This window comes from Ailuropoda melanoleuca, chromosome 6 (assembly GCF_002007445.2).
Source record: "Ailuropoda melanoleuca isolate Jingjing chromosome 6, ASM200744v2, whole genome shotgun sequence".
Classification (NCBI taxonomy): Eukaryota; Metazoa; Chordata; class Mammalia; order Carnivora; family Ursidae; genus Ailuropoda; species Ailuropoda melanoleuca.
The window spans coordinates 75,479,515-75,505,812 of NC_048223.1; the positions used below are offsets into that span (position 1 = coordinate 75,479,515).

Consider the following 26,298-nt stretch of genomic DNA (forward strand, 5'->3'; position numbering starts at 1 on the left):
CTCTGGCTGGGCAGCCATACGTGGGTTGGCCCGCCCTTGAATATGAGCATGGAGAGGGATGGGGTGTGCCCACCACCATCTCCCACAGGGAGAAAACTGGTCCTCTATCCTCCTCTGGACAGCATTTGGCTGGGAGTGAGAAAAGGGCGATCAGAAGTGGGAGGCGTCTCAATCCTGTTAGCCCTGATATTATCACAAGGCCCTCACATGGATCTGGAGATCCGATCGGGCTAGCAAAGCTGGTCCAGTCTTCGGTCCCTGGACAAGCACTTTAATAAAAAGATAAATGAGGTTATAATTAGCATTTTTGTAGTTTTCTCGGAAGCAAGAGATTCTAAAGCGCTTGAAAATATCAAGCCACCCGCCCTGGAACACACAGGTCCCTTTGCAGCCCCTCTGATCCTCCAAGAGCCAGCTGCTTGCAGGGAAAAGAGGCCTCCATCAGACCAGCGCTAGGATAGTCTTAAGGGCAGTTGAAGCTTCTCCCTGCCCACAAGCCCAGGGCACACTGGCAGGCCTTGCTCTAGACATAGCAAGTTCAGTCTAGAACCTTCTTTCTTTCCTTGGAACTCCGTAATGCAGTGCCTGCTGGAGCAGAGGGACTAGCCTCAGAATACATGTTGCTGTGTGGCCTTGGGCTAGTCACTATCCTTCACTGGGCCGTTTCCACTCTCTACAAAAGCAGAGGGATTCCCCAGATCTGAGTGCACCCTCACATCCTCCCCAGAGTACCCCAGCAAGGGTTTGGCCCCACTTTCTTCACCAAGCCTTTTCCTGTAGTCCCCCGAGCACTGACCTCAGAGCCAGCGCTCAGCAGTCCCAAGCTGGGTAGAAAGGTCGTTTAGCTGTCCACAGGAGGGTCAAGGAGCAGCAGGTGCCAACCGTGACCCCAGCCTGCCCTGGACTTTGCCGTGCCCTGTGCCCTTCAGCCAACCAGGCCGGGCAGAGCGGGCCGTCTTCACTTACTCTTCAGCTAGCCCTGGCTTTGTCTGGGAGAGTTTTGGCCCTGCCTTGGGGGAGGGGACAGCCAAGAGGGTAGGGATGGCAACTGGACTGGGCAGAGGGAGAGGGGAGCCATGCAGAGGAGCCCGGTAGCTCCCAAGCCCTCCCAGGGCCTCACTCCAGCCTGTCTCCTTGGAGCCCTCGAAGGGGCCAGGGTGGAGGCACTGGGGAGCCATGGGGAGGGTTTCCCGGTCTCTGCAGCAGCTCTTACCTTCCCCCATCGGGTGTCTGAATGGTATGGTCGGCAGCCAGCGGCTTGCTATTCAGTGCCTGCCAGCCTCCGGGTTACCCGGGTGAGGGAAGAGGGGAGAGGGGCTGCAGCCCAGCAGCAGAGGGAGAAGCCCTGGCAACACCCCGGGCCCCTCCTCCCCTCCTGCGTCTCTGGGCCCCTCACCTTCCAGGCTTGCCCTCAGCTTCCCAGGAAAGCACCTGCCCTTTGAAGGTGTCTGGCTGCAGAAGTGAGGGGTGAGAGACATTTTCAAAGGTCCGAGAGAGCTTAGGGCAGAAAGCACAGGATTGAGGGACAGCCATGGCTTGCTCCTATAGTTTGGGTGGGCTCCTGGAGCCCCTCCAGGTGGTGGCTCTCCAGCCCTCCCCACACCACACACACACACACACACACACACACACACACACACACACACGCCCGCCCTTCCCCCAGCCTTCTTTCTTCCCGGAAGCCAGAGTGTCCCCGCAGCCTCCCCAGCAGCCAGCTCCCTGCAGAGGAGCCTAAGTCTTGAGCAGCTTCCCCTTCAAGGAACCCCTCCAAGGACCCAGAAATACAACACACTGGGCACAGTGCCAGGGCCATTGTTCTGGAGACCGGGGAGATAGCAGTGGACAAAGGCCCGTCTTCTGTGGGAATATAGACACTAAGCAAGGATGCAGTATGTCAGCAGCTGGTGGGGGTGGGGACAGCCTAGGTGCTGGAGTGTGGAATGCAATTCCACATAGAAGGCTCAGGGAAGGCCGGACGAGAAGATGGCATTTGAGCAGAGATCTGAAGGACATGAGAGAGTGAGCATGCCGATACCTGGGGGAGAGCTGGCCAGTGGGGGAAACAGCACGCACTTGGCATTCAAGAAGTAGTCAGGAGATCCGTGCGGCTGGGGCAGAGCTGGCGAGGAGATGAGCTCACATAGTCTCCGTTCTCACCAGTTGGAAGATGGACTTGCTCTTTCTCTGGGCCCAAGATCCAAAATTGCAGCGAAGGATGAGATTGACCCAGTCTCTGTCAGGTACCTTCTCCCGGACCAGTCACTGCTGGCCATGGTCCATAAGAACATGGCAGCCCCAGTGCGTACCACAGGGTTGCAGTGAGAGGCGGTGAGAAGAGGGCAGATCCAGAAGAAGTGAGAGGTCCAGGGCATCACAAAGCAATTCACCACCAATCGAGACAAGATCCCGAGGCCCTGGGACTTCCCAGCCACGCGGTGTCAAGACTTCCTGCATCACCTTCCAGGGGAGCAATCTCTCTACTCACTTCAGGTGTATAGTGGGGAGAGTAGGTGTTCGGTTCTTGGTTTAAGAGGACTCGCCTTGGGGCCAACCTTGACTCTGCCAGCAGCCTCAAGGCTGGACTCCGTGTGAAGAGGGAAAACACGGCGTAGTGTCTCTGAGTGAGAACAGCATGCCCCAAGTTCCACCAGAGACCGTGCGTGAGCCTGAGACACAGCCAAGCAAGACGGGCGGTGGGGGGACGGGGTGGAGAGTGGTCTGAAACCAGACTGGAGCGAATGTGTGGGCGATTGAAGATAAAGCCACCCGGTGGGAGGTGGGATTTCTGGGTTTCGGCGAAGTGGCTGGGACTCAGTGTGGCCAGAACGGCTTCAGACCAGGAAATTGTGGGCAAGAAGCAGCCACCCAATCCAGCCCCCCAGATGAGGCTCCGGGGAGCTCAAAAGGCTGAAGGAGGGAAGTGGGTTCCTATGGACTGACCTCGTCGAGCCCAGATCCAGAGAGCTACCATGCCATCACCCACCTGCTCCCCCATCCTCCCCAGGACCCTGGTGGAGGATCAAGGAGCAGAGATGGCAGGTCCCCTGCCATACAGGGCAGGAGAGAGCCATCAATGGGTGTCCTCGTAGGGGACGAGACAGACAGACGTGTCCTTCTCTCTCAGACCCCCGGCTTCTGTGGGAAACCCTGGGTTGTGCCGGGTGGGCTGGGGGTGGTGTGACAGCAGGAGAGGGGCTTCACACAAGGTCTTCTCGCCCTGTGGGGTGGAATGCTAGGAGTGACCGCGTGTCTCATTCTCCCTCAGCTGAAAGCCACAGATGCAGATGAGGGCGAGTTCGGGCGTGTGTGGTACCGCATCCTTCATGGTGAGTGGGCTGCCCTAGGGCGGAGAGGGCCGGCGCTCCTGCCCTCAGGGTGGCGGGGCTTCTCCAGGCTGCCAGGAGTCTGGGCAGTGAGGCCAAGGGAGCCCGACGCGCCATACGCACGGGTGGGCAAGGGGAGGAAACGGACGTTCCCCGATCACTCGCACCAAGTTGGGTGTTTAAGGGAACGCGCTGCATTTGATTGCTATCCTCCTAATGTTCCTCATATGGAATATCACCCTGACCGGGGGGGCCTTGGGGGAGGGCCGCTCCCCGCAGTGAGCCCCCCGGAGATGGTCATTGGCCCATCATATTGCGTGGGACCATCCCTGAACCAATGACTGTTGGCCAGAGACTAGAATCTGCTGAACTGCCCCCCTGGGAATCAGGGTCAGATCACCCTGACACAAAGCCCCTGGACTGAGAGTGGAGCAGGCTGGATCCCCAAAGGAAAATCAGAACGCTCTTACCCCAAGATGACAGAATGGGTACTGGACTAGCCCAAAGACGTACCCAAAACCCTCAATTCAACCCCCCACAAAGAAATGGGTTTTGGCTCCTCTCTTTGTGGTGCCCCAGATCTTTCTGACATATTGAATCCCCTGACACGTCTGGGTATGGGGTTGTCAGGGGACCCCCAGCCTTCCCATAAGGAGGGTACAGGTGGGCTCCTGCCTTCTCCCTCAAATCCTGCAGGCCAGGGCAACACGAGACAGATGACTTCTTGCCATCGTGGGCTTCGGTCAGGCTCCCAAGACCTCTGGGCAGGGTCAGAATTCTGGGGGTCTGGGCACCCCCACTTCTCCCCCCCACTATGCCATGAGCCCCCTATGTCTTCCTCCAGGCCGGAGCCCATGCATCTCCTCTGTCCCTCCATGCAGGTAACCATGGCAACAACTTCCGGATCCACGTCAGCAACGGGCTCCTTATGCGAGGGCCCCGGCCCCTGGACCGAGAGCGGAACTCTTCCCACGTGCTCACAGTGGAGGCTTACAACCATGACCTGGGCCCCATGCGGAGCTCTGTCAGGGTAAGAGGCTGGGCCACGGGGTGGGGCTTGCGCCTAGCCGGTCAGCAACACGAGAAGCCCTGCGGACCCTTCGGCGGCGGCCTCGGAGGTGGGCCGAGACCACCGCTGGCACAGAGCCGGCCACCAGCAGGGGCCCGATGGGGGCAGGCCACCTCTGGTTTAGGTGCTGACTGACCTGGGGCTACGGTTGCGGGAGGGGATGCCGAAGCCCAGCCTGGGATCTTGGCCGTGTCTTTTTGCTCTGAGCCTCAGTTTCTCCAGATGTGGAAGGGGGTCAGTGATACCGATGTCTGTCCTAAGGGATGACAGAGGTGTCCTTACAGGATGAACCCCTCTACCCACACCATTCACAAGGAAATCTCACCAATATGACCTTGGAGACAGAGATGGTGCCAACGGGGTTTTACTGAGGGAACTGAAGTACGGAGGGGTCGCTGGTGATCGAACCGGGACTTGAGCCCGGTCTCCCAAGTCTCAGTTCAGCGCACTTTCCATTGAAAGTGTCCCCAAAATATTCCAGTTACCACTCCCAGCTGTCCCGTCAAATGTATTCTTTTCTGCCCACCCTCACTTACCTCGCGCCTCTGCCCCATGTGGCTGAAATCAAATTAAACCTTCATCTTCCTGATGGGTGGACAGTAGACACACAGATACGCTTACTGGCTGGGCTGGTTTAGGCACTCTTCTGCCCAGGGGCAGGGGCTGGCTGAGGTAACCTCTCAAGGTCACCCCACCCTCCCCCCACTGCACACTCAGCAGCTCACAGCCCCCTCCCCGGAACCAGGTGGAAAGTGAGTCAGGCCCCAGAGGTGAAGAGTAGGAGGAAGATAGGAAAAGCCGGGGTGGGGAGCAAGCAGGGACTTTTACCCAGGACTGAGTGGAGCAAAGCGAGCTGCTTATCAGCCCCATCTCTACCCCACTCCTTCCCCAGGCTGGAAACAATGAACAGAAGCCCGCCCGGGTCATCAGCACGCAGGAGGTGCTGGAGAGTAGGTGACTCAGCCTTGGCCCATCTCCTGCTGGCGCCCCCTCGGCTTTGCAGGAGGAGATGGAAAGAGCAGGCTGGGTCTTTACAGCTGCCCCTTGGAGTGAGATGTGCCCGGGCGGGATGGCTGAGGGGGGTCAGATCCCTGGGGCGTTTACACCTTGGGGCTGCTTGGGATGACTCAGGGGCACCTGGGAGGGCAGTTCACGCTCAGTTACCTGAATGTGCGCCGGGACATCCCCACACCGCCCCGCTCCCCTGCACGACCGTGAATTGCTTACCTGCTGATGAGTGTGCCCACGTCAGAGCACGCTCTTTGTGGGGCCCACATCAGGTCACGGAGGGACGGACGTCAGTGGAGCTTGGGTTGGCTACCTAGACTTTAAGCTTCCTAATTATAGCCCTCCCTGAGGCCCCTGTTCTCCCCATCCTCCCAGGAGCAGGTGGGCACCTCTCTCCAGGGCCTGCTCCTATCAGCCTTGACTTTGTGACTGCAAGCGTTTTTTAGCCACAGACTTTTTTTTTTCCCTCAAGATTTTATTTTTAAGTAATCTCTCCACCCACCCAACGTGGGGCTCGAACTCACAACCCTAAGATCAAGAGCGGCATGCCCCACCCACTGAGCCAGCCAGGCACCCCTAACCACAGACCTTTTGAAACAAAATGGTATGCAGTGGGCCAGGATACAGCATAAAAGAGATGGAAGCCGGGCTGGGCCGGTCAGTGGGGGTGGGGGGCTGGGAAGCACGCCTGCTTGCCCACGCTCCTTTGCTTCTCTCCCCATGAACCCTGAAGGATAGTAAATCCTCACGTGGTAATTACTCTCTGCCAGGCATTTTCTAAGTGCTTTATGCCCTTGAACTCACTTAACCCTCATGACAGTCCTACGAGGTAGGCACTGTTTTCATATCCATTGTATAGAGGAGGAGACTGAGGCAGAGAGGCATTGGCCACCGTGTGTAGGGTCACATAGCAGTAAGGGTAGAGCTGGACTTCACACCCAAGCCGTCCACGCAGGTCTGCCCTCTCAATCCGTACACTCCGCTGCCTCACATACAGGCCCTTCAGAGCCCAGAGTCCACTGCCTACCACCCTGAGTCATTCTAAGATGGGAATTTAGGAGCTGGCACCCAGGGCAGAGGCTTCATAGCCTTTGTAGGACACAGTTCACACATCTCTGAACCCCAAGAAACTTGGGGACTTCCCCGAAGACAGTGTGGGGACTCCAGCGTTGCCCCGGCATCATTTGCCGATGGCTTCTGGGGACCATCCATGTCCTCCAGTTCCTGCTTTAGAGACCAGGGACAGCATAGATGAGGGCCCAGGAGCATGGCGTGAAAGGCCCTCCTAGAGACTGGGGGCCTCACGTGCACCCTGCAAGCATGCATGTGCACGCACACGCGTCTCCTGCCCTGTCCCCACTGGAGGGCACGGCACGACACAGGCAGTGGGGCTGCTCCTCCGGGGGGCCCAGGAGCTCGGTAGCTGAGCCCTCCCGCTTATAAGAACTTGGCAGACCTGTGTGTTTCCTGTACATCTGTGTCTCTCAGGTTTGCAAACCACACACCATTATGCCTCTTATGTCTCTGCTGCTAAAAACAAGGCTGAAACTGACAAGAGGATCGTGGCGTGGAGCCGCCCCGACCCCATGCCACCCCCCTCCTCCTTCTCATCCTGGCAGACTGGCCCCGTTTGTGCCCCCTCAACCCTTGGAGTAGAGGCCAGTTGGACAAGCAGACTCAGGAAGGGGAAGGCTCGCAGTTTTGAAAGATGGATGGTTAGTTTCTGTTTACAGCAAGAGAGTTCCCGAAATTCGTCCATGCAAATTCCCCCCACACCCACCCCACCCAGGATCTTCCAGCCAAGTTCTTGGTGAAGCCAAACTTAGAAGGTTCCGGCTTGTAGAACAGCTGTGCTCTGGGGTGGGCACTTTAGTTTGCATAGTGGGTTCTGGGTGTCTGGACATGAAAATGTGATGACACAACAGGGCTGCAAGGAACCCCAAGAGCTGGAAGATAGAGAAGCCTTTACCCTCATATGCCTCTCCTCCCTCTAACTGTTACCCCCTCCCCCCACGAAAGTCCTGCACTGGTCAGACCACCATTTCTGCTACAGAAGCCCCCTCACTTCTCCAGCAAATTCCCAGCTAAGCCCAGGAGAGAAGCCAGGGCTGATCCCAAAGGCGGTGATCAATCGGAAACCCCGTATTAGTGCCGTCAGATTGTCTGTGCTGCAGCCCGCCGTGAGTGCTGGTGAGCACATGTGACGTTGTGTTGCACACTCTTGCCCATGCTCCATTTGCGGCTTTCCCTCTGCTGGCAAGTTCCTGCCAACCCTGGTTCCATCAGCCTGGAAGGAGGTGGTCTTCTGTTCTGAGGCCAGCTCACCCCCAACATAGAGCAAAGAGGAGTCGGGGTTGATGGACTGAGAACCAGGAGGGTTCCCCCTCCTTCCTGCCCCTTCAGTTACCATGAGGCCTTGGGTAGGTCCCTCCCCGCCCCCGAGCCTCGGTCCCCCCATCTAGGAAAAGAGGCAGGGGCCCTGGGCCTCCCTGTGGCTCCTTAAGCACCAACAGTCTGTGACCCCCTCCCCTCCCCTCCCCCCCCCAGTCCTTCTGGACACAGACCTGGTCCTGCGCGTCCCTGGGCCAGACCCTCCCTGTGCTCCTGTGTGTATGTGAGGGGGCAGGGGCAGGTGATGTGGCAAAAAAATGCTGTGACCTTGATCTCTAGCTGTATACGTCTCTCTCCATAAAAATCTTTTAACTGTTTTTCTTCTGTTATGCAAGACCTATGTGTTCTTTAAAGAAAGGACAGCTAAGCAATGATGAAAACGATGCATAATGCCACAATTCCGATAGAGCCACTATCTTGGCCAGGCTCCTCAGAAGCAAATCCTGGGACAAGAGTTGATAGGAAGATGATAAGTAGTAACTGTCCTCAGGAAAAGCTGGAAGGGGTGTGGGACCAGGGAAGGAAAGGCAGCTGGGGGAACTGACTCAGCCCCACGGGGAGCTTTGGAGAGAATCTCTCCAACTACCCAATCAGAGCTGAGGAAGCGGGAGTGTTTATACTGCACACCCATCAGTCACTGGTAAGGACTGCCCCAGGGGACATAATTCCCAGGCATTTCCGGCTCTCTGGGTGTGTGTGTGTTCCAGCAGCCTGGGCGGGGTGGGGTGAGTGCTCCACCAAGAGCCGCAGGGGCCGGCTGCTGGCAGAGAGAGCCCCCAGAGAAAGTGCCTGATTATCTAAATGGGTCTGAGCGCCAAAGTCCTCTGATGCAATCATAGTGAACGTTTTCGTGTCTGTTCTCCCAGATAGCTTTTGATAGTCGAATGGGGTCACCTCAGCTTTTTAAAGCACTTTCGCAAAGTCTGGCTCGTTTTGTCTTCCGAACAACCCTGGCCGTGGCACAGAGCACGAGTTATCAGGCTGATATGTTACTATTTCATGGCTGAGCAACTTGATGGCCCCAAAGAGTCACTAATTAGTCACAGGTTCCCACAGGGTTAGTAGCAGTGCCAAGAGTAAGATCAAGTGACGTTCAAGCACCTGCCCTGTGCCCCGTGCCTGGTACCATGCAAGGTGGGGGGCCATGGTGACCAACCGTGTGGAGCTCTCCACTGGCCCAGGAGAGCAGTGACCACACATGCAGGCCAGGATGCACCAGCCCTGGACTCCTCCGGTCTCCACCCCACCTTGACCTTCCACCCCCCGTCTGGCTCCTACAGGTGATCGTGTACGTGGAGGACGTCAATGACGAGGCCCCCGTGTTCACACAGCAGCAGTACAGCCGCCTGGGGCTTAGAGAGACAGCGGGTGTCGGCACGTCAGTCATCGTAGTCCGAGCCACGGATCGAGACACCGGTGAGGCCAGCTTTCCGAAGTCACCCTCCACAGCTCGTCCCTCCCACTCCTGTGGGGCTCATCATCCTTGGGATGCCACAGCCTCCCCCATTCGGCAGCTCCCAGGCTGGGGAGGAGTTCTGGGGACAGTCCTGGTGGCATCCCCACCAGATGCCCAGGCCTAGAAGGACTGGAGTGGGGGAGTTGTCCCAATCTCTGGATGGAGAGAGGGGAGGTCCCAAGCTTGGAAAGTCTGGTCACTGGAGGAGTCAGCAGCTCCTGGCTAGCCTTTGGCTGGGGGCCAGGCAGGATTGGGGACTTGTCACACAGCTGGCTGAGGCCTACCCCTCCAGCCAGTGGTGGCTCCGTGTCCTGCAGGCCTGGCTCAGGGCCTGATACGTGCAGGCTTCACAAGGGGCAGTGTTCTGGAGTGCTCTGAAGGCAGCCCGGCCCTCACCGAGGACCCCGAGCCCCAGAGACAGCGACAGTCAGCAGTGCGAAACAAAGGAGAACATGGCCAGGTCACGGTGGCCCTCTTCATGGGGCCTGGCTATTTGGGCCTCTGCCCCAAGCCAGGGATGCAGCCAGAGAGGAGCTCTTTCCTGAGGGGTCCACTGCCCACCCTGGAGAGGCTCCCTGAGCTGCTCCCAGTTTCCCAGCTCCAGCCCCTCCCTCATATCAGCCCTTCTTGGCATCCCCAGCCCCATTGAGACACAGGATGGGGTAACAGGGGAGATCGGTCTGAAAACTCTCAGATTTGCCGTGCCTTACATGGTGCATTTATACAGTTCAGGCCACCTATGTCACTGTTGCCCAATGGTTCATGGCCTTTTCTGGGTCAGGAATCCTTTTGAGAAATTAGAGAGAGCTATGTGTCCCTCCCTAGAAGAATACACATCCATTCTGAGTTTTGCAAATGGTTTCAAGAAAGTCTGAGATTTCCTGAGTGGTTTTATGGCCATTCTCCTGGAAGTCTATGGACCTTAGCTAAAGAATCCCAGCTGAGCTCCTGGTCAAAGAATGTACCGAGGCCCTGGGATTTGAGGTGGAAGAGTGGGGAGGATGGGGAAAGGTGTCCCTGGTTTTAGCACCCTTGGCTGGAGGGACCAAATAGAGTCTTGACCACTTCTGAGGGTGCTGCCCCTGTCTCACAGTTTCTAGATGAAAGCTCCCCCGTACAAGAGATCCCTAATTTCCCTACTGCTACTTGTCCGAGTACCCAAGGCGGGGCAGGGGGAGGGGTTGGTATTTGAGCTCAAATTTAGAGGCTTCAGAAGCAGAACTAAGTCCCTCCAGCATATCTCTCCTGCTAAGGCTAAGCCCCAGAGGGGTTGTGTGTGTTGGGCCTTGCAGTCCACATAGACCTTGGCCCCATCCTCTGCCACGTCTCCCAGGACAACCTGACCTCCAGAGGTGGGGGGGGGCAGTACACACTGGGCAGGCCAGCCAGGGCCCCTCACCCAGTCCTTTGGGGCCAGTAGCAGGTGTGTCATGGGCATCGTGGGAAGCCACAGGGCAGCCCCACCCCCATCTGGGACTGCACACTCTTGTGTCCTCTTGCAGGGGACGGCGGCCTGGTGAATTACCACATCCTATCTGGTGCGGAGGGGAAGTTCGAGATTGACGAGAGCACGGGGCTCATCATCACCGTGGATTACCTGGACTATGAGACCAAAACCAGCTACCTGATGAACGTGTCTGCCACCGACCAGGCCCCCCCCTTCAACCAGGGCTTCTGCAGCGTCTACGTCACGCTGCTCAATGAGCTGGATGAGGCTGTGCAGTTCTCCAACGCCTCCTACGAGGCGGCCATCTTGGAGAACCTGGCACTGGGCACTGAGATCGTGCGGGTCCAGGCCTACTCCATTGACAACCTCAATCAGATCACCTACCGCTTCGACGCCTATACCAGCGCCCAGGCCAAAGCCCTGTTCAAGATAGATTCCGTCACGGTGAGGGAGGCTGGGAGCAGGCACAGCAAGGGCTCTCCTTAGGGGCAGGAAGCACAGTCCTCTTAAAGCTAACCAACATTTCTTGAGCTCCTTCTATATGCACGGCACTGGCCTGTCACAGTGTCTTTGAGATAAATACCCCTGTAATGCATCCCTCTCAATATTCGGGGGTAAGATAAACTTTTCACCTAGGCAACCTGGTAACCTTCTTGTTATTAGACAATGAGAGCTATGCAAGTCATCACATTTCTCTTTTTACCTTGGCTGTTAGGAAGCTCAGATATAAATTGCTTCGTCACAATAGCTAGTCTTAGCTAAGTAGCAGTCTCTTATCTACTATCTGGATCGTACTTTCATCTCCGCTTTGGTGTGTCTTTTATCAGAGTCCCTTCTTTGGAAATAGGCAAGGTGTGAATCACTGAAGGGTGCAGGTCTTGTCCTAGGGAATATTGGGATCCCAAAGATGAACGAGACCCTTCCCAGCCCCCAAAGAGTTCATAGACTGAGAGGAGAAGCGGGAATAATGAGGGATGTACATCCGAGCACCACAGGGGAAGATGTGGAAAGAGCTAGAATACAGGTGTAATGGAGCTCCCTGGGGCCCGAACACGAGGGATCTTACCGGGCTGGGGAAGCAGGCAGCCTACACAGGTGAGGTGGCATCTGAGCGGGATTTGAGAAGGAAGTAGGATTTGCGCCGACAGAGTTCTGCGGAGATGTTCTGCTGGGCAGAGGGAGCGACGTGGAAGCAGGAAAGTAGGCAGAATGTTGGGGATTAGGGAGAAGTCTGCTTTGGCTGCAGCCGGGACTGCTTGGGGGCGGGGTGGCCTCTGCCCGGTGGGTATGATGTTGTCACTCTCCCATCTGGGCCCCTCCCCGCAGGGTGTGATCACGGTCAAGGGCCCGGTGGACCGGGAAAAAGGCGACTTCTACACCTTGACAGTGGTGGCAGACGATGGGGGCCCCAAGGTGGACTCCACTGTGGTGAGTGGGACCCCGGGTGAGAGCCCCACAGGTAGAGCCCATCACCACCCAAGGCACCCCAAAACGTCCATTTTCACCAGCCACCCCACACATGGGCCAGGCAGTGGGTGAGGGTTTCGGCCACCCAAGGACAGCGCTGTGGCCGTCATGCCACCCCTTCCCGGGCAGCCCGGGCTAGGGGTGAGACCGCAGACCTGTGGGGGCGGGGGGCGCAGCACAGCCCTGCAGGGAGGGGGCTGGGGGAGCTGCAGACTGCTAACCAGTGGCACCCTTGCCTTTTCTCTCTCTTGGCATCCTGCCGGCTCTGCCCACAGAAGGTGAGTGGCGTGTGGACTGGGGCTGTCCCCTGTACTGTGGGCTGTGGCCAGGGCCAGCTCTGTCCCTGTGTGGCAGGCATCTTCCTGCCTCCCCTGGAGACAGACACATAGACAGGCCCGCAGCAGTTTCCTTTCCAGACCCTTCTCAACCACTCCAGTCCCGGCCCCTCTCGGGCACGTTCCCCAGATCCAGCTTTGCCCTTCCTGCCAGCCCGTGGCGGGGGAGGCGGCCCTAGCAAGGAGGAGGTAGGACACACAATGGAAGGAACACGGAGGCTTCATGCCAGCTCTGCTGTGTGATGCAAGCGAGTTGCTCAACTTCTCTGTGCTTCTCTTCCTTGGGTCTAAAGTGAGGATCACGCCAGCAGCCTGAAGCTGGCAGGAGATGGCGGATAAGCAGCCCTTTGAAAACTAGGCCCCAAGGAGCATATGATGGGAGTGGCGTCTGTAAAGCGGAACCTTGCCCTCTCTTGGGGGTTGGGGGAAGGAGCATACTGTGTTGCGGTACACGGGAGGTGGGGCCCACGGGGCCGGGGCCTGCGGCATGCTGGGCACAGTGTGAGTCACTGCCCTCGAGGACTCTGGGGCAGAACCACGTGCTCGGAGCATTTTGAGGATGACCACTGAGGCCAGAGGTGTCGGGCCAGGGTCTTGGGAGGGTAGGACAGATGGGCGAGGCAGGCAGGGGACCTCAGGCTGGGGGTTGAAATGGGGGTGGTCCCCAGAGGGAGGGGTCTACCAGGGGAACGTCCTGCAGGGATAACAAGAATATTAACCATGTATTGGGCTCAGGCCCCAGCCAGTCTGGTCTGAGGGCATCTGTCGACCACATGGGGCGTCCAGCTCATCCACGGCCTTGGTTATAGCCACACTGGGTCGCTATCACATTAGCCTAGACAGACAGACAGACACCAACCCACCGTCCAGGCTAAGAGCCCAAAGCAGCTGCTTGGGGCTCTCCACCCCGCTGCTCCCTGGAGGGGCTCAGTTCCAGTGGCCCTGGTTGTGACTAGTTGTATCCCAAAGCCCCCTCCGTCCACGGGGCCAGCCTGGGGGTAGTGAGGCCAAGAGTAGCCGTGAGCTGCGTAGTTCGCCTCAGCCCCCCAGTGTTCCCAGACAGCAGCCGGTGAACAGAACCCTCAGTGGTGAACTCTAGCCAGGTACCGTGTCCCGCACCTCCCAGCTCCGGCTCCTGGCCACCCCAGCCGGAGGAGCCGAGGCTCGGGTTAAGTGGGGCCCTCTCACTGGGCCTCAGCAGCCTCATCTATAAAATGGGCCCAGTTGCAGCTCGCCCCTCATTTTTATGAGGAGTCGGGGACCTGAGGCCAGGTGGAGCCTGCTAAGCAGCCAGGGTGGCCAGGATGCTCCCCACCGAGGCCGCTAGAGCCCTTCTGTAGTCAGGCAGCCCCCTTCCCCCACACGGGCTGGGGGGACACCCTAAGCACACATTCCTGCGCAGGCCCTGGACCTCCACGGTCGCTTCACCGTCTTCCAGGAAGCACGACCTATGGCTTTTTGCTCTGCCCTGGCTTCCTCCCCGGCCCCAGGGCCCACTGCCCCAGAAACACCAGCCCTGTAGGCCCCAGGCACTGTTGGAGGTGCTAGGGTGGAGGCAGGCTGAGGGGCCTTTTAAAGGTGGCACCATTTCCTCTGCAAGGCCGGAACCCCCAAACCACAGCTCACCTACACCTGACTCCTCCCTGACCCCGGCAGCCCCCGTGGGCCCTGGGAGGGGTGGGGAGGCAGCAGGAAGGGGCAGACGGGGGCAGGCTCTTGCATCATACCTTCAGGCCTCTGGGACCTGGGGGAAGCAGATCTGGACCATGAGGCCCTGGGTGGGAACAGAGACCCAGATCTAATTCTATAGACCTTGGCACCTGCCCTCGTTCTCCCTCACTAAGGCAGACTGCTGCTGGGAGCACCTCACAGACAATACCACAGTGGTCATCCTAGAGGAAGCACCTACTGTGTGCCAGGCTCTGGACTGGGCTCAGGTTACAACAGGAAACCAAAGTCAGACATAGCCCCTGCCTTCGCAAACATAAGATGCAGCGGCGGAGGGATGTTGATTAAATTATCCCACCAGTCAGCGTATGCTATGGGAGAGAGTCTGTAGTAAGATGTCAAGGCAATCGAGGAGGGCTTCCCTGAGGAAGTGACTCAGGCTGAGATCCTCAGAAAGCATAGGCATTTACCCAGCCAAGAAGGAAGAGCATAAAGGCAGAGGGAATAGCATATGCAAACGCTCTGCGGTGGGAAACAGTGCAGGAAGCCTGAACACAGCCTCGAGTGGAGCAAGAGACTTGGGGGGAATCAGAGCACAGAGGCCTTGTTTGGTTCTGCCCTGAGAATAGCATGGTGGGCATTACTGAGTCCATTTCACAGGGGAGCAGACTGGGGCTCTGGGACTTCGCAGAACTCCCTGGCCAAAATCATGATGGATGGGCAAAGCCTTGGCACATGAGCTCATGCCAGTCTGCCAGGCAGGAAGCAGGACGAGGATCACCATGTACCACCCCCGAACTTCTTGTTTGCTCCTTCATTCCCCAAAGCATCCCGGTGCTATATGTGTTTTTGTCCCCACTTTCAGCTAAGGAAGTGGAAAATCAGAGAGGTTGAATCATTCTGTCCAAAGTCACACAGCTAGTAAATGGGGGAGTTGGCCCTGCCTCCAAGCCTGGGCTTCTTGCCCTGCAGTTCTGACAGCTCCCTAAAGATATGGAGGCGCGGCTAGGATGGAGAAGAAGGAAGACCTGATAGGAGAGGGAGGACGTAGGGGGTTTCCTCTGTGGCCGCGAGGTGTCCCCCGGCTCTCCATGGGGGCCAGTGTATGCCACAGGCAGGCAGGCCTGGGAGCCCCTGTACCCCAGGCCCAGGGAAGGAGGGGATGAGGTCTGGCTTGAGGCAGGGCGGTGGGAGCAAGTCCTTACCATTCCATCTGAACCTTCCCCTCGGTGAGCCGAAGGGGCTTGTGGCCATCTGTGGGCTGGAAGCAACAGTCACAAAACAATACGCAGTCTGCATGCAAGTTGCACGTTCCCAGTTTCTATCTGACATTGGGAGATTCCTCTCCTCTCCCCACTGGGACCACCAGGCTACCTCATGGCTCCCTCTTGTTCCAAAGCCCCGTTTCTGTCCCTCTAATCCAGATGTACCGACGGAGAGGCCTTCGGGCAAGATCTGGCTGTCAGATGTGTTTTGACCAGCCGGCACATAAGTTTTTCCTTTAATTTTTATTAATCACCACGTAATTCCTCATAAAAATCTGGATTCCAAGTTCCTCTTGAAAAACAGGAAGCTCTGCCGATGCCAAGCTGGCATTCCTCACTGGATTTTTTTTTTTTTTGCTGAGTAGCCTCTGTCCTCTTTAGCCAAGGCCCATGCCTTCCAGCTCTCAGCCCCACCACCTCTGAGTCCCCCCCAGACCCCCACCCTGCTGTCCTGACCCCAGCATTTGAGTGTGTGCAGCCCTCCTCCATCACACTGCGAGGAAAAACGTGCTCAACACCTCCGTGTAAAGTCCCAGTCGGCCCAGGCAGGCTCTGAATGTTAGCTGACTTTCTGGAACTGTCAGAGCTCTGGGCCCCAGTGGGCCCACGGTGGGAGCCTGGTGTTTGGAGCCAGGAAGCAGAAGGAGGCGGTAGGTCTCTGGCTGCCTTCCCCCCCAGGTCTATATCACAGTGCTGGACGAGAACGACAACAGTCCCCGGTTTGACTTCACCTCCGACTCTGCCGTCAGCGTGCCCGAGGACTGCCCCGTGGGCCAGCAGGTGGCCACCGTCAAGGCCCGGGACCCCGACGCTGGCAGCAACGGGCAGGTGGGCACCAAGTGAAAGAGCTGGCTCTTCCCTGTCGGTAGGAGGCTCCCTCCACCAGAGGAGGGGCAGTCAGGCCCCACCCGGCCCCAGGCAGCGCGGCCCTGCCCTCACCCCAGTCCACGGTCAAGGAGAGGAGGCAGAGCTGTGCGGTCAGTTGGCCCCACCTGGGTCAAGTGAACATGGAGCCTGAAGGCTGGTCACAGCTCCGCCCCCTACAGCAAGCTGAAAGCAGAGGNTCAAGGAGAGGAGGCAGAGCTGTGCGGTCAAGGAGAGGAGGCAGAGCTGTGCGGGCTGTTGGCCCCGCCTGGGTCAAGTGAACATGGAGCCTGAAGGCTGGTCACAGCTCCGCCCCCTACAGCAAGCTGAAAGCAGAGGGGTTCACCCTTCCCACTGACTCCTTCGTCACCCGAACCACGAACCNGCCACGAACCACTCGGGATCTCGGCCCCGTGTGCCAGCCCTTTGCATGCAGCCCCAGGTCTCAGAGAGGACTTGCTCCTCCTCCCTCCTGCTTTGGGGGGCCCGTCCCACGGCAGAAGGTGCTCCCCACACACACACACACACGCGGGGTTTGGATGCCCTGGCGCACAAGGCGGACCGGGGATACTGGTCTTCCCGCTGCTTTAATCTGTCCTGTGAATCAGGGGGTATGTTTGAGGAAGTCCCACCATTTAAAAATGGCTTGCTTGGGGCGCCTGGGTGGCTCAGTTGCTTAAGTGGCCCACTCTTGATTTCAGCTCATGTCATGACCTCAGGGTCATGAGCTCAAGGTCCACACTGGACTCTGCACCGAGCATGGAGCCTGCTTAAGATCCTGTCTCCCTCTCCCTCTGCCTCTGCTCCTGCAAAGATGGCTTGCACACCTCTGGGGGGGCTGGCTTTGGGGTCAGAAGCACAGGTGTTCAGATCTTCATTCTCTTGGTCATTTGCAAGCTGTGTGACCTTGGCCAGTTGTCACATGTTTCTGAGCCTCCTGTCTGCAAACTGAAAAGACCATCTCCCTCTGACCGTTGCTGTGAGGGCCAGATGGAACCCATGTCACACTAGGGCTCGGGCCTGCTTCTAGCGGGGCCCCCAGAAGTCTCAGTACCTCCCCACCCCTGTGCTGGGAAACATCCATGCCATGGGACTCACACCCACACTTCTGGCCTCCAGGCCATTAACGCTGACCTGGAAGAGGCCCCCAGGAACCTGCCACAGGTCCTGCACTGCCTCAGTGGGCCTGCCACACACGTTTTGAAGGGTGCCATCACCTCTATGTCTAATGTTCCCTTTCCAAATGCCCTTACTGAGCAGAGGGCCTGGAAAGGCAGGGAAGGGACCCTTGGCCTAACCTGGNGGGCAGGGAAGGGACCCTTGGCCTGACCTGGTGGCCTGTCCTTCCCACTTTCTCATCCCTCACCCTCCCTCCTCCCTGACAGGTGGTCTTCTCCCTGGCCTCTGGCAACATCGCTGGGGCCTTTGATATTGTCACCACCAATGACTCCATTGGCGAAGTGTTTGTGGCCAGGCCTCTGGACAGAGAAGAGCTAGACCACTACATCCTCAAGGTGGGAACCGCCTTGCCCCAGGGTCTCTGTTGACCATCCAGGAGAGAGCTTGGCACAGCCTGGCTGTCAGCTTCCTGCGTCACTGGTCCTCAGGGGGCCCAGGGCAGGGAGCAGCAGAGGTGTCTGTCCCTGCCACAGGAGCCAGGAGAGAAAGCCTGGTAGAGCTGATAGAGCCCTGACTCTTCCACAAACAGTATGACTTTGGGCAAGTTGTTTACTCTCTCTGGGCCTTGGTTTCCCCTCTTGTACAATGGGCAGGAGAACCCCTCCCTGGCTGCCTCTGCCTAGCTGGGAAGGAAGCGCAGGTGTGAGGAGTCACAAGGGCCACCATTATTGCTGAATTGCTGCGGCTGGCCTATTTCCTAAGGACTCTGGGGGACCCCAGGGCTGCATTTCTGCAGGGGTCTGAGCCTGGAGAGTATTTTCTGCTGCCCCACAGGCATCCGGAAGCATCCAGGCTCCCAGGGACAGGCTCAGGCTATGGGGAGAACTCCAGGTCACTACTGAAAAGATTTTAGGAGGCTCTCTCTATTTGCCAGGGTTCAGATAGGCATGCATGGAACAGAGGTATTTGAAGCTAAAGGCAGGAGCCCGGGGTCTAGTCACAGGCCTAGGTCATGGTCAGGGGCTGGCACAGCCCAGAATACAGTCAGGGCTAGGATCGGGAGGTAAAGACTGGGCACGCCGGAATCAGATTCCAAATGATGGGGCAGAAGGCAAAATCCTGGGGAGAGCCCAGGGCTGGCAGGCCACACGGTCAGGTATGGACCCATGAGCCTCTCTGTCCTCCTGGTCCTCCCCACTGGGCAGACTGCCCTTTCAGACTCCATATTCCCGATCCTTCCCCTACCTTTAGCCCTGAATCCAGTCCTTTCCCTCCTCCAGGTTGTAGCATCCGACCGTGGCAGCCCTCCACGGAAGAAGGACCACATCCTACAGGTGACCGTCCTGGATGTCAATGACAACCCTCCAGTGATCGAGAGCCCTTCTGGGTACAATGTCAGTGTGAATGAGGTGAGGGCGGCTCTTTGGTCCGTACAGCTGGATGTCCAGGGTGGGCAGTGGGTGTGAGTGACCATGACACGCCTGTTGTGTCTGTCTGGCCCACGAGGCTCTCAGGTCTGGCAGGTGGGGGCCTGGCGCACTCATTCACAATTCCCGCCCTAATGCTGGCTCCCGAACGCAGTATCTTTTTGTGGGAGGTGTGAAGAGGAGACAAGAAGAGAGAGAAAGAAGGAAGTGGCCTTTCACCATCGATAGGGAAATAGGATTTATCCCCAGGAGAGCTGCTTTTAAACAAACAACGCATTTACTATTCATTCTTAAGACTGAGCCCCTGAGGGAAGTTTTTGCTGCAGCATCNTCACTGGGTATCGGGCCAGGTTGGACGTCCATGAAAGCAGGGTGGTAGGGGGCTTTAAAGGCCAGGTCTCAGGCCAGGCTCCCAGGATTCAGACCCGGGCTCTGCCCCTGACAGGCTGTGTGACTTGCATACATGCTTTCTCTGTACCTCAATTTTCTCATCCGTAAATGGGAATCAGGTGTCATACCTACCTCATAGGGTTCCAGAGAAGCGTCGGTGAATTCACGCAGCCCGGCCTGTAGTGGGTGCCCACAACATGGTCACCACCAGCAGCTTCATCCTCCCCCTCGGTGCGCCACAGTAGACAGAGCAAAGCTTTCTAAAGGCCCAAGTGAAGCCCTTGGGCTCCCAGGAGCAGGTGCTAGCCTTTGCCCTGGGGGGGCTTTGCATCCAGAATGACCTCTTTCCTGCTCTCCCCGCAGAACGTGGGTGGGGGTACTGCTGTGGTCCAGGTGAGAGCCACCGACCGTGACGTCGGGATCAACAGCGTCCTGTCCTACTATATCACTGAGGGCAACGAGGACATGACCTTCCGCATGGACCGGATCAGTGGTGAGATTGCCACACGGCCTGCCCTGCCCGACCGCGAGCGCCAGGGTTTCTACCACCTGGTGGTCACCGTGGAGGACGAAGGCACCCCCACCCTGTCGGTGAGTAATGGGGGCGGCTGCAGGGAGGGGAGGGTGCTTGAAGGACCAGCTCTGCCTTCTGGGGTGGGGCTGGGAACAAGAGGGGTGGGAGCAGAATGCACCCTGGGAGAATCTTTGACGGCTCCTCTATTGTGCCTTTAGGAGGCCTGCCTGTGAGTATTTAGGGAGGACCCGCGCATGTATTTATGAGGACCGCGTGTGCAGAACTCGCATGCTAGTTGTCCTGCACCCACAGCCGCTCAGAGCCTCTGTTCAGCCCTCTTTGCTTACACAGCAATTCTATGGGATGGTACAGAGTGAGCCTAGCCCTTCGGGCCTGGCCAGCCGCCACGCCACTGGTCAAGCTGTGTGCCCGCAAGACTGCATTCACCCACACTCCATGCCAGATAGGAAGAGGTGCTCTCTGGCCTCTTGCCCTCTGTCACGTTGCTGTGACACGCTGTCACAGTATGTCCAGGTTGGAAGGGACTGATGTCCTCGGTCCCATCTGGTGGTTGAATGGCCAGAGCCCCCACCCAAGGCAACATGCAAGGTTGGAGAAGGAGGTGCCTGCAGGACTGGATGGAGAGATGGTCAGGGGGCGACGGGCTGGGTTGGGAGCCATTTGTACACCAAGGGTGGGGAATTTGGAGTCAGGAGCCTTGTAGGCTGGCTGTGTGATCACCGCTAAGTCAGAACCTCTCAGAATGTGGGTCTCGTCATCCATACAGAGAGATGATATCACCTGTTAGATGGTGTCTGGGGAGTTGAATTAGCTCATGTCTGCGGAAACGCTCGGTAAACCCTGAGGAGAGGATTGTACCAGCTACGTATGGCCGCGGTAATTCGCCATTGCAAACCGAACCAAATGGAGACATGAACACAACCATTGACTTTGCGCCAGCTCTGCCCAGTGGCAGTGAGACCTGGTTTAGCTAGGCTCACACCTGTGTCGGGGTTGGGGAGGGGCAGCTGTGTGTCATTGGATGGTTGGGCTTCAGCTGGGGTGACAGGGCCACCTGTCTCTCCTCTTCCAGAAGGCTAGCCCATGCTTGTTCATACGGAGCTAGAAAAGATCCAGGAGAGACAGTGGAAGCATGCAAGGGCCTCTTGAGTCCAGGCTTGGAACTGGACTGAGGTTACTTCTAGCACATTCTGTTGGCCAAAACATGTCACAAGACCAGTCCAGGTTCAAAGTGTGGAGAAATACACTCTATCTTTTGAAGGAACAAGTTGCAAGTGAGTTGTAAAAAGTGTGGATACGGGAAGATATAAAGGATTGGGGACATTTTTGTACTTTGTCCACCTTGGGAACCCGATCGTAAATAAGGCCTCAGCCCTGTCCCTTTGCCCCCTACAGGTGACCCTGTTAGACCCCTCCCCTTTGGCAGCAGCGCTATGGACTGTGGGGTCAGAGCAGGCCTGGGCTGGGCTGTTTATCTGGAGTGTCTCTGGGGAGGATGGTGGAATTTGACCAATCCTGGGAAATCACATTTTGAGAAGCTGAGGCTATGGGACTGGCTCTGGGCACACCCTGGACATCCTCAGCTCCATAGCTGCCAGTGTCCCCATTAACCATTTCAGCCATTCGCACCCAGTGAGCTAAACTGAGGCATGTTTACAAGACACATGAGGGGGGAACAGGTTGGGATATCAGCTACTGTGGTGACATGGAAGGACTCTGTTTTGACAATCCCTCCCTAACTTCGCCCAGCTTCAGGGCAAGGCATCATCCTGGTCATCTCACCAATGGCATTTAGAGATGTGTTTGGCTACAAGTGACAGAAACTTAACTCTAGAGTCATCAATAAATCAGAGTGCATTTTATTCACATAACGAAACTTCTGGAGAGAATTACAAATGTTGGTTTTGTACTCAGTGATGTCAGAGTTAATGCCTCTTGACCTTTCCCCGGTGGCTGCTATAGCACCAGCCATCATGTCAGCATATGAGGCACGAAATAACAAGAAGACAAAGAGCTATGCAAGCCATTTCTGCCCCTTTATCAAGAAAGCAAATTTTTTCCAGAACTACTCTCTAAAGTTCCGCCTCTGCCTGTGGCCAGAAAATGTTCATAGGGGCACCCTCGCTGCAAGGGAGATTGGAAAAAATGACAGGATTGTCAGGACTAGCTCATTACGTGGGAGCCAGATACATCACCGCCTCAAACAAAAGCAGAGTTTGTCAGTGAGGGAAGGGTACAGACTAGATCTGGGGTGGGAACCTGAGAGCACGCGCCGTCCTCCTGCTCCCCATCCCGACCTAGGCCAGTGAGCACACCGACCTCACCCCTGCTCCCCCATCCCCCGCACCCACAGTTCTAGAGCTTCCTCAGGAGGCAGTCAGTGACACCCATGACATTCTGAGACCCTGAGTGTTGGAGGCGACCTATGGCTTCCTTTTGGTCTTCAGAAGAAAGGACAATTGGGGAAACGTGAAACCACTCCAGCCACATTTAACCACCAGGAATGGGTGGGCCACTACTCAAGCAGTTCCTGCAGAACTTAGGGCCGGTCCCCATGGCCAGAAAGAGTTTCTGTTGACAGACACCCCACCCCACCCCACCCCACCCCGCTGATATTCTGGCCCCACCTTGAAGGAGATCTCAGGCTTTCCAGACCCTTGGTAAGCCTATGGGAAGTTGGGTGGTGAGAAGTATAATCTCCCTTTCTCTACCTTCCTCTTTCTGGCCATCACCAGCTTGAGCCCCGGAAAGCACCTTCCAGATGACTCGGACCAGGCCTGGGCTTCCCTGAGGCCATCACTGAGGAAATATGTGTATGGCTCCTGGGCTGTAAAACCATGATCCAGATAAACAGCGTCAGGTGCAACTGGGCAAAGATTTACAGCAGACATTTTTCAGGTCAAAAAGAATCTATCCTTTCAACTCGTTCTCCTGTTTCTTCAGGTTGAGGAAAGATCCCTGGTATTTGACTTCCGTAAGAGACATGCGATGGTGAGGAATTGCGGTGACCGCAGGAGCGTAGCTGAGAACTGAGCACTAGAACATAGGTGTTCGTCCGTTCGTTCAGGCAGCGGGTGTTCCCTGAATGCCCTCTCTGTGCCAGGCACCAGGGTCCAGGGAGGAAGCAGTGTCGGTCCCTGCCGTGGTAAAATGCAGCCAAGTAGGGGAGGCAGTGAGGCTGTCCAAGCACAGGGGCCAAGGTGCAGATGGGCCTGCATTCAGGAGCACTAGCAAGGGCTTGGGGAAGCCTTCTCGAAGGAGGTGACACCAGGCTGTCTTGTCACTCAGCCATCATTAGCNGGTGACACCAGGCCTGTCTTGTCACTCAGCCATCATTAGCACAACAATCATATCCTGGACCCCTGAACCACCTGAACAAAGGCCTAAGAGGAGCAATCACCAGGGGTGGGTTCGAGTTGCTGCGCGCAGTTCAGGCCCATGGCAGGATTCAGAGCCAAAAGCGCGACTCTCTATGTATATATCCTCCCTGTGACATCGTCTCTGGGGACTGCCCTAGGGCTGATCGCACTACTTTCTCACGGGCCCCCTCTGCCCATTCCCAGTACAGCTGAGCCAGGGCGAGGACAGGGCACAAGCCGCCAGCGAGGGCCCTGCGGCCAGGGCTTGGCCATGATTGGCATCTGCTTCCAAGGAGCACTGGACCCTTGAAGATTTGCTTCCAGTGATCAGACCTCCCCCCCTAGACAGCCCCAGGGTCAAGCACAAAACTGAGGGCCAAGCCAGAGGTGACCAGAGGAGGTCCCTTCTCTGCTGTTGGGCAGATTTCTCTGGTTGGTATTCGAAGATAGCATTGTTTCAAGCCCTCCTTCACCAGCCAGAGCCCTGAGCAGCATCCCAAGGTTCCAGGAAAGGTTGCCATGGTCTTATGGGTGGATGTCACCCTGCACGTATCTGTCCAGAGATGCCCGGCCGACCCACACACCATCCTCCTGTTTCCACCTGCAATTATCTGCCTGGCCTAAGCTAGCCCTCACTGGCACAGGACCAACCGCCCAAGGGCAAGTAAGAGTCCTTCCTTTCTTCATTCAACACCAAATACATGCCCGGCCTATGCTAGAGGCCCGGAAGTCAGACATGAGTTGGGTACAGTCCTGCCCTCAAGAAGCCCCCAGACTGGAGGGGAGATGGCCATGTAACAGAGAGTTGCCAGTCTGTGATGTGAGGAAGTGCCAGGAACTTGGAGCCAGGAACCAGGGAAGGTTTTCTGGATAAGACATCATTTGCGCCTGTGACTTACGGAGTGAACCTGTCTTAGCAGAGGCCTGGGATTCAGCCACCAAGAGAAATCTTGTATCTGAGCCCTCTTATCTCTTCGTTTCATCCTGGGCCCCCTCCCCCCAATTTCCTGAGAACTGTACATTCCTGTCCTCACCCAGCTCTTAGCCCTGTATCACCCTGAGCTAGGAACAGCTGTGCAGCAAGGGGCATCCGGGCCAGCCCAGGACGGTCACACAATGGTGTGCCACCCAGCCAGGGGAAATCATTGTGCAGCCTCTGCTCTCTGGCTAGCTCCGGGCCACAGGCAAGGGAGGCCAGGCTGGGGGGAGGGGTCGAAGTGGCCGTCATGGAGGCCCCTGCAAGAGGAAGGGCCGGGCCCAGGGAGGAAGGACGGAAGGCAACTGGGAGGTCAGGAGCTGAGCCCCAGCCACAGAGGCACCTTGGCAGGAGGATGGAGAGAGGGAGGGCCTGACGGGGGAGCCTCCCTGCCACACAAATCACAGGCAGCAGGTTAGACAATCCCAGCCAATCAGCTCTGGCATCTCAGGCCGGTGGGAACCTACAGAAGTCACCTGTCCAGGGAGAAGGACAGAGGTCGCCACCGCCCACTTGCTGGTCCAAGAGTAGCCAGCAGTAGCCCAGAGAAAGTCTGCGAGCTGGGGGCATTGCTCTTGGCAGCGGACCTCCTATCTGTAGGGCCAAGAGCTCTTCTGTGTATTAAACATGGACTCTGCTGCTGTGGATGATGCCTGCTTCCCCTGGCTCAAGCGCAGGAAACCCCAGCCTGGCCCCTTCCCTGGGCCGCACACCCAGAAAGCCAGCCTCCTCCGGCCCAGCATGATGACACCCAGGTCCTTCCCTTGTCCTGCATCTTAAGGGTTGTCCTGCCGCTGCTCAAATGCCATGCACACATCTCCGTCCCAGAGACCATGGGGCTCTGTGGTCAGCTGAGAGCTTCTCCCTTCCCCTCCCCCCCCAGTAAGCGAGTCAGGGGTCACAGGCCACTGTGCCCACCAAGAGTCCTATGGCGTCAGGGTTGCCAGGCAGAAAGGGGAGCGATGAGAACGATGCCAAAGAAATGGAGCCCTGGGCCTGTGGGCACAGGTGCACCGCCCCCCGCCCCCGGCCCTGGTCTGTACTATAAGCAGGTCTAAGTCTGGCCTCTGGTGCCAGTCAGTCCAGTGAAGAGGAAGGAGCACGCGCCTGAGAAGCGGAAGAGCCGGGTCTTAGTCCCAGTTCCACATTCACTTGTTGTCACAAGACACAAGTCTTTTGGAGCCTCGGTTTTCCTATGCATGAAATGGACACCATAAAGCCTCCCAGGGTTTTCTGGTGGGGGAGGAGGAATCGAAAAAGCAATAACGTGTGTGTTTTGGAACACGTGGTATCGTAACAGAAAAGGCCAAGAGGTGGCCCGCGAGCTGCCACTTCTCCATCGTGTGCCCGGGCTAGCTGGTGGCAGCATTTTCTCATTAAGCTCTATTGCTACTTCAGAACCCCTCCCAACATACATTTTAGGAAGTCATGCCACCAGATGAGAATTGCGAGACCGAATGAATCCTCTGCCCCCTCCCGCCCCCCGGGCTCTGCACGAGCTCATCCTACTGCCCTTCGGGAGATCCCACCAAGCGCGAGCTGCTAAGAACTAGAGCTGGTGGAAAGGGGGGGGGCCTGTGAGTGGTCCCGAGAGCAGGACCCTGGCATCCTGGTTCAACCCATCACCCCATGGCCATGCTCCAGTTGTCAGCTCTGCAGCCAGGTCCAAAGGACAGGCTGTTATTGGACCCGCCGCCCTTTCGGAGCTCCCAGAATAGTTAGGGAGACATAGCGTCCGTACGGGAAAGAGAGGCGCTGTGCCAAGCAGGCCCAGTGAATGCCCAGTGGAAGGGCTAGATGGCCAGGGTGCCCTCTGTGGGCTGGACACTTGCGAAGCTGGGCTCTGAGCATCTACTTCTCGAGAGGCCTTTGCCGCTGGCATCCTGGCTGGCAACCCCAGCCTTTCTGCCCATTGCCGTGCGCCTGGACTTCCCTGAGAAATCACAGTCAGACCAGCCTTGGGGTGCTCTAGCTGACACCCGGGAAGGCCCCTTCTAGGAGGCAGTGCCCAAGCTGGGGTGGAGAGTGACCACACCTCTGCAGGTCATCTCTCCACGATGTCTTCCTGGGGCCCTAACCACAGAACATTCCCTAAAGAAGGCAGTGCCTCGGCCCCTCGGCCCTAGGGCTGGTCTTTTGAGAAGCAGGCCCCCGTGTTCCTGCAAACCTACCCCAGTGCCCCTCGTCACAGACCCCCCC

General features: G+C 57.4%; 1 protein-coding gene across 1 annotated transcript in view; it reads left to right on the plus strand.

Annotated features, from left to right (window-relative positions):
- Positions 1-26,298, plus strand: part of CDH23 (cadherin related 23) — a 392,002-nt gene that overhangs the window by 302,871 nt on the left and 62,833 nt on the right. The window contains 10 exon segments of the mRNA XM_034663592.1: positions 3,266-3,326; positions 4,205-4,353; positions 9,072-9,207; positions 10,750-11,138; positions 12,021-12,122; positions 12,437-12,439; positions 16,108-16,257; positions 17,679-17,807; positions 18,693-18,821; positions 19,593-19,820. Of these exon segments, the coding sequence (XP_034519483.1) occupies positions 3,266-3,326; positions 4,205-4,353; positions 9,072-9,207; positions 10,750-11,138; positions 12,021-12,122; positions 12,437-12,439; positions 16,108-16,257; positions 17,679-17,807; positions 18,693-18,821; positions 19,593-19,820 (1,476 nt within the window).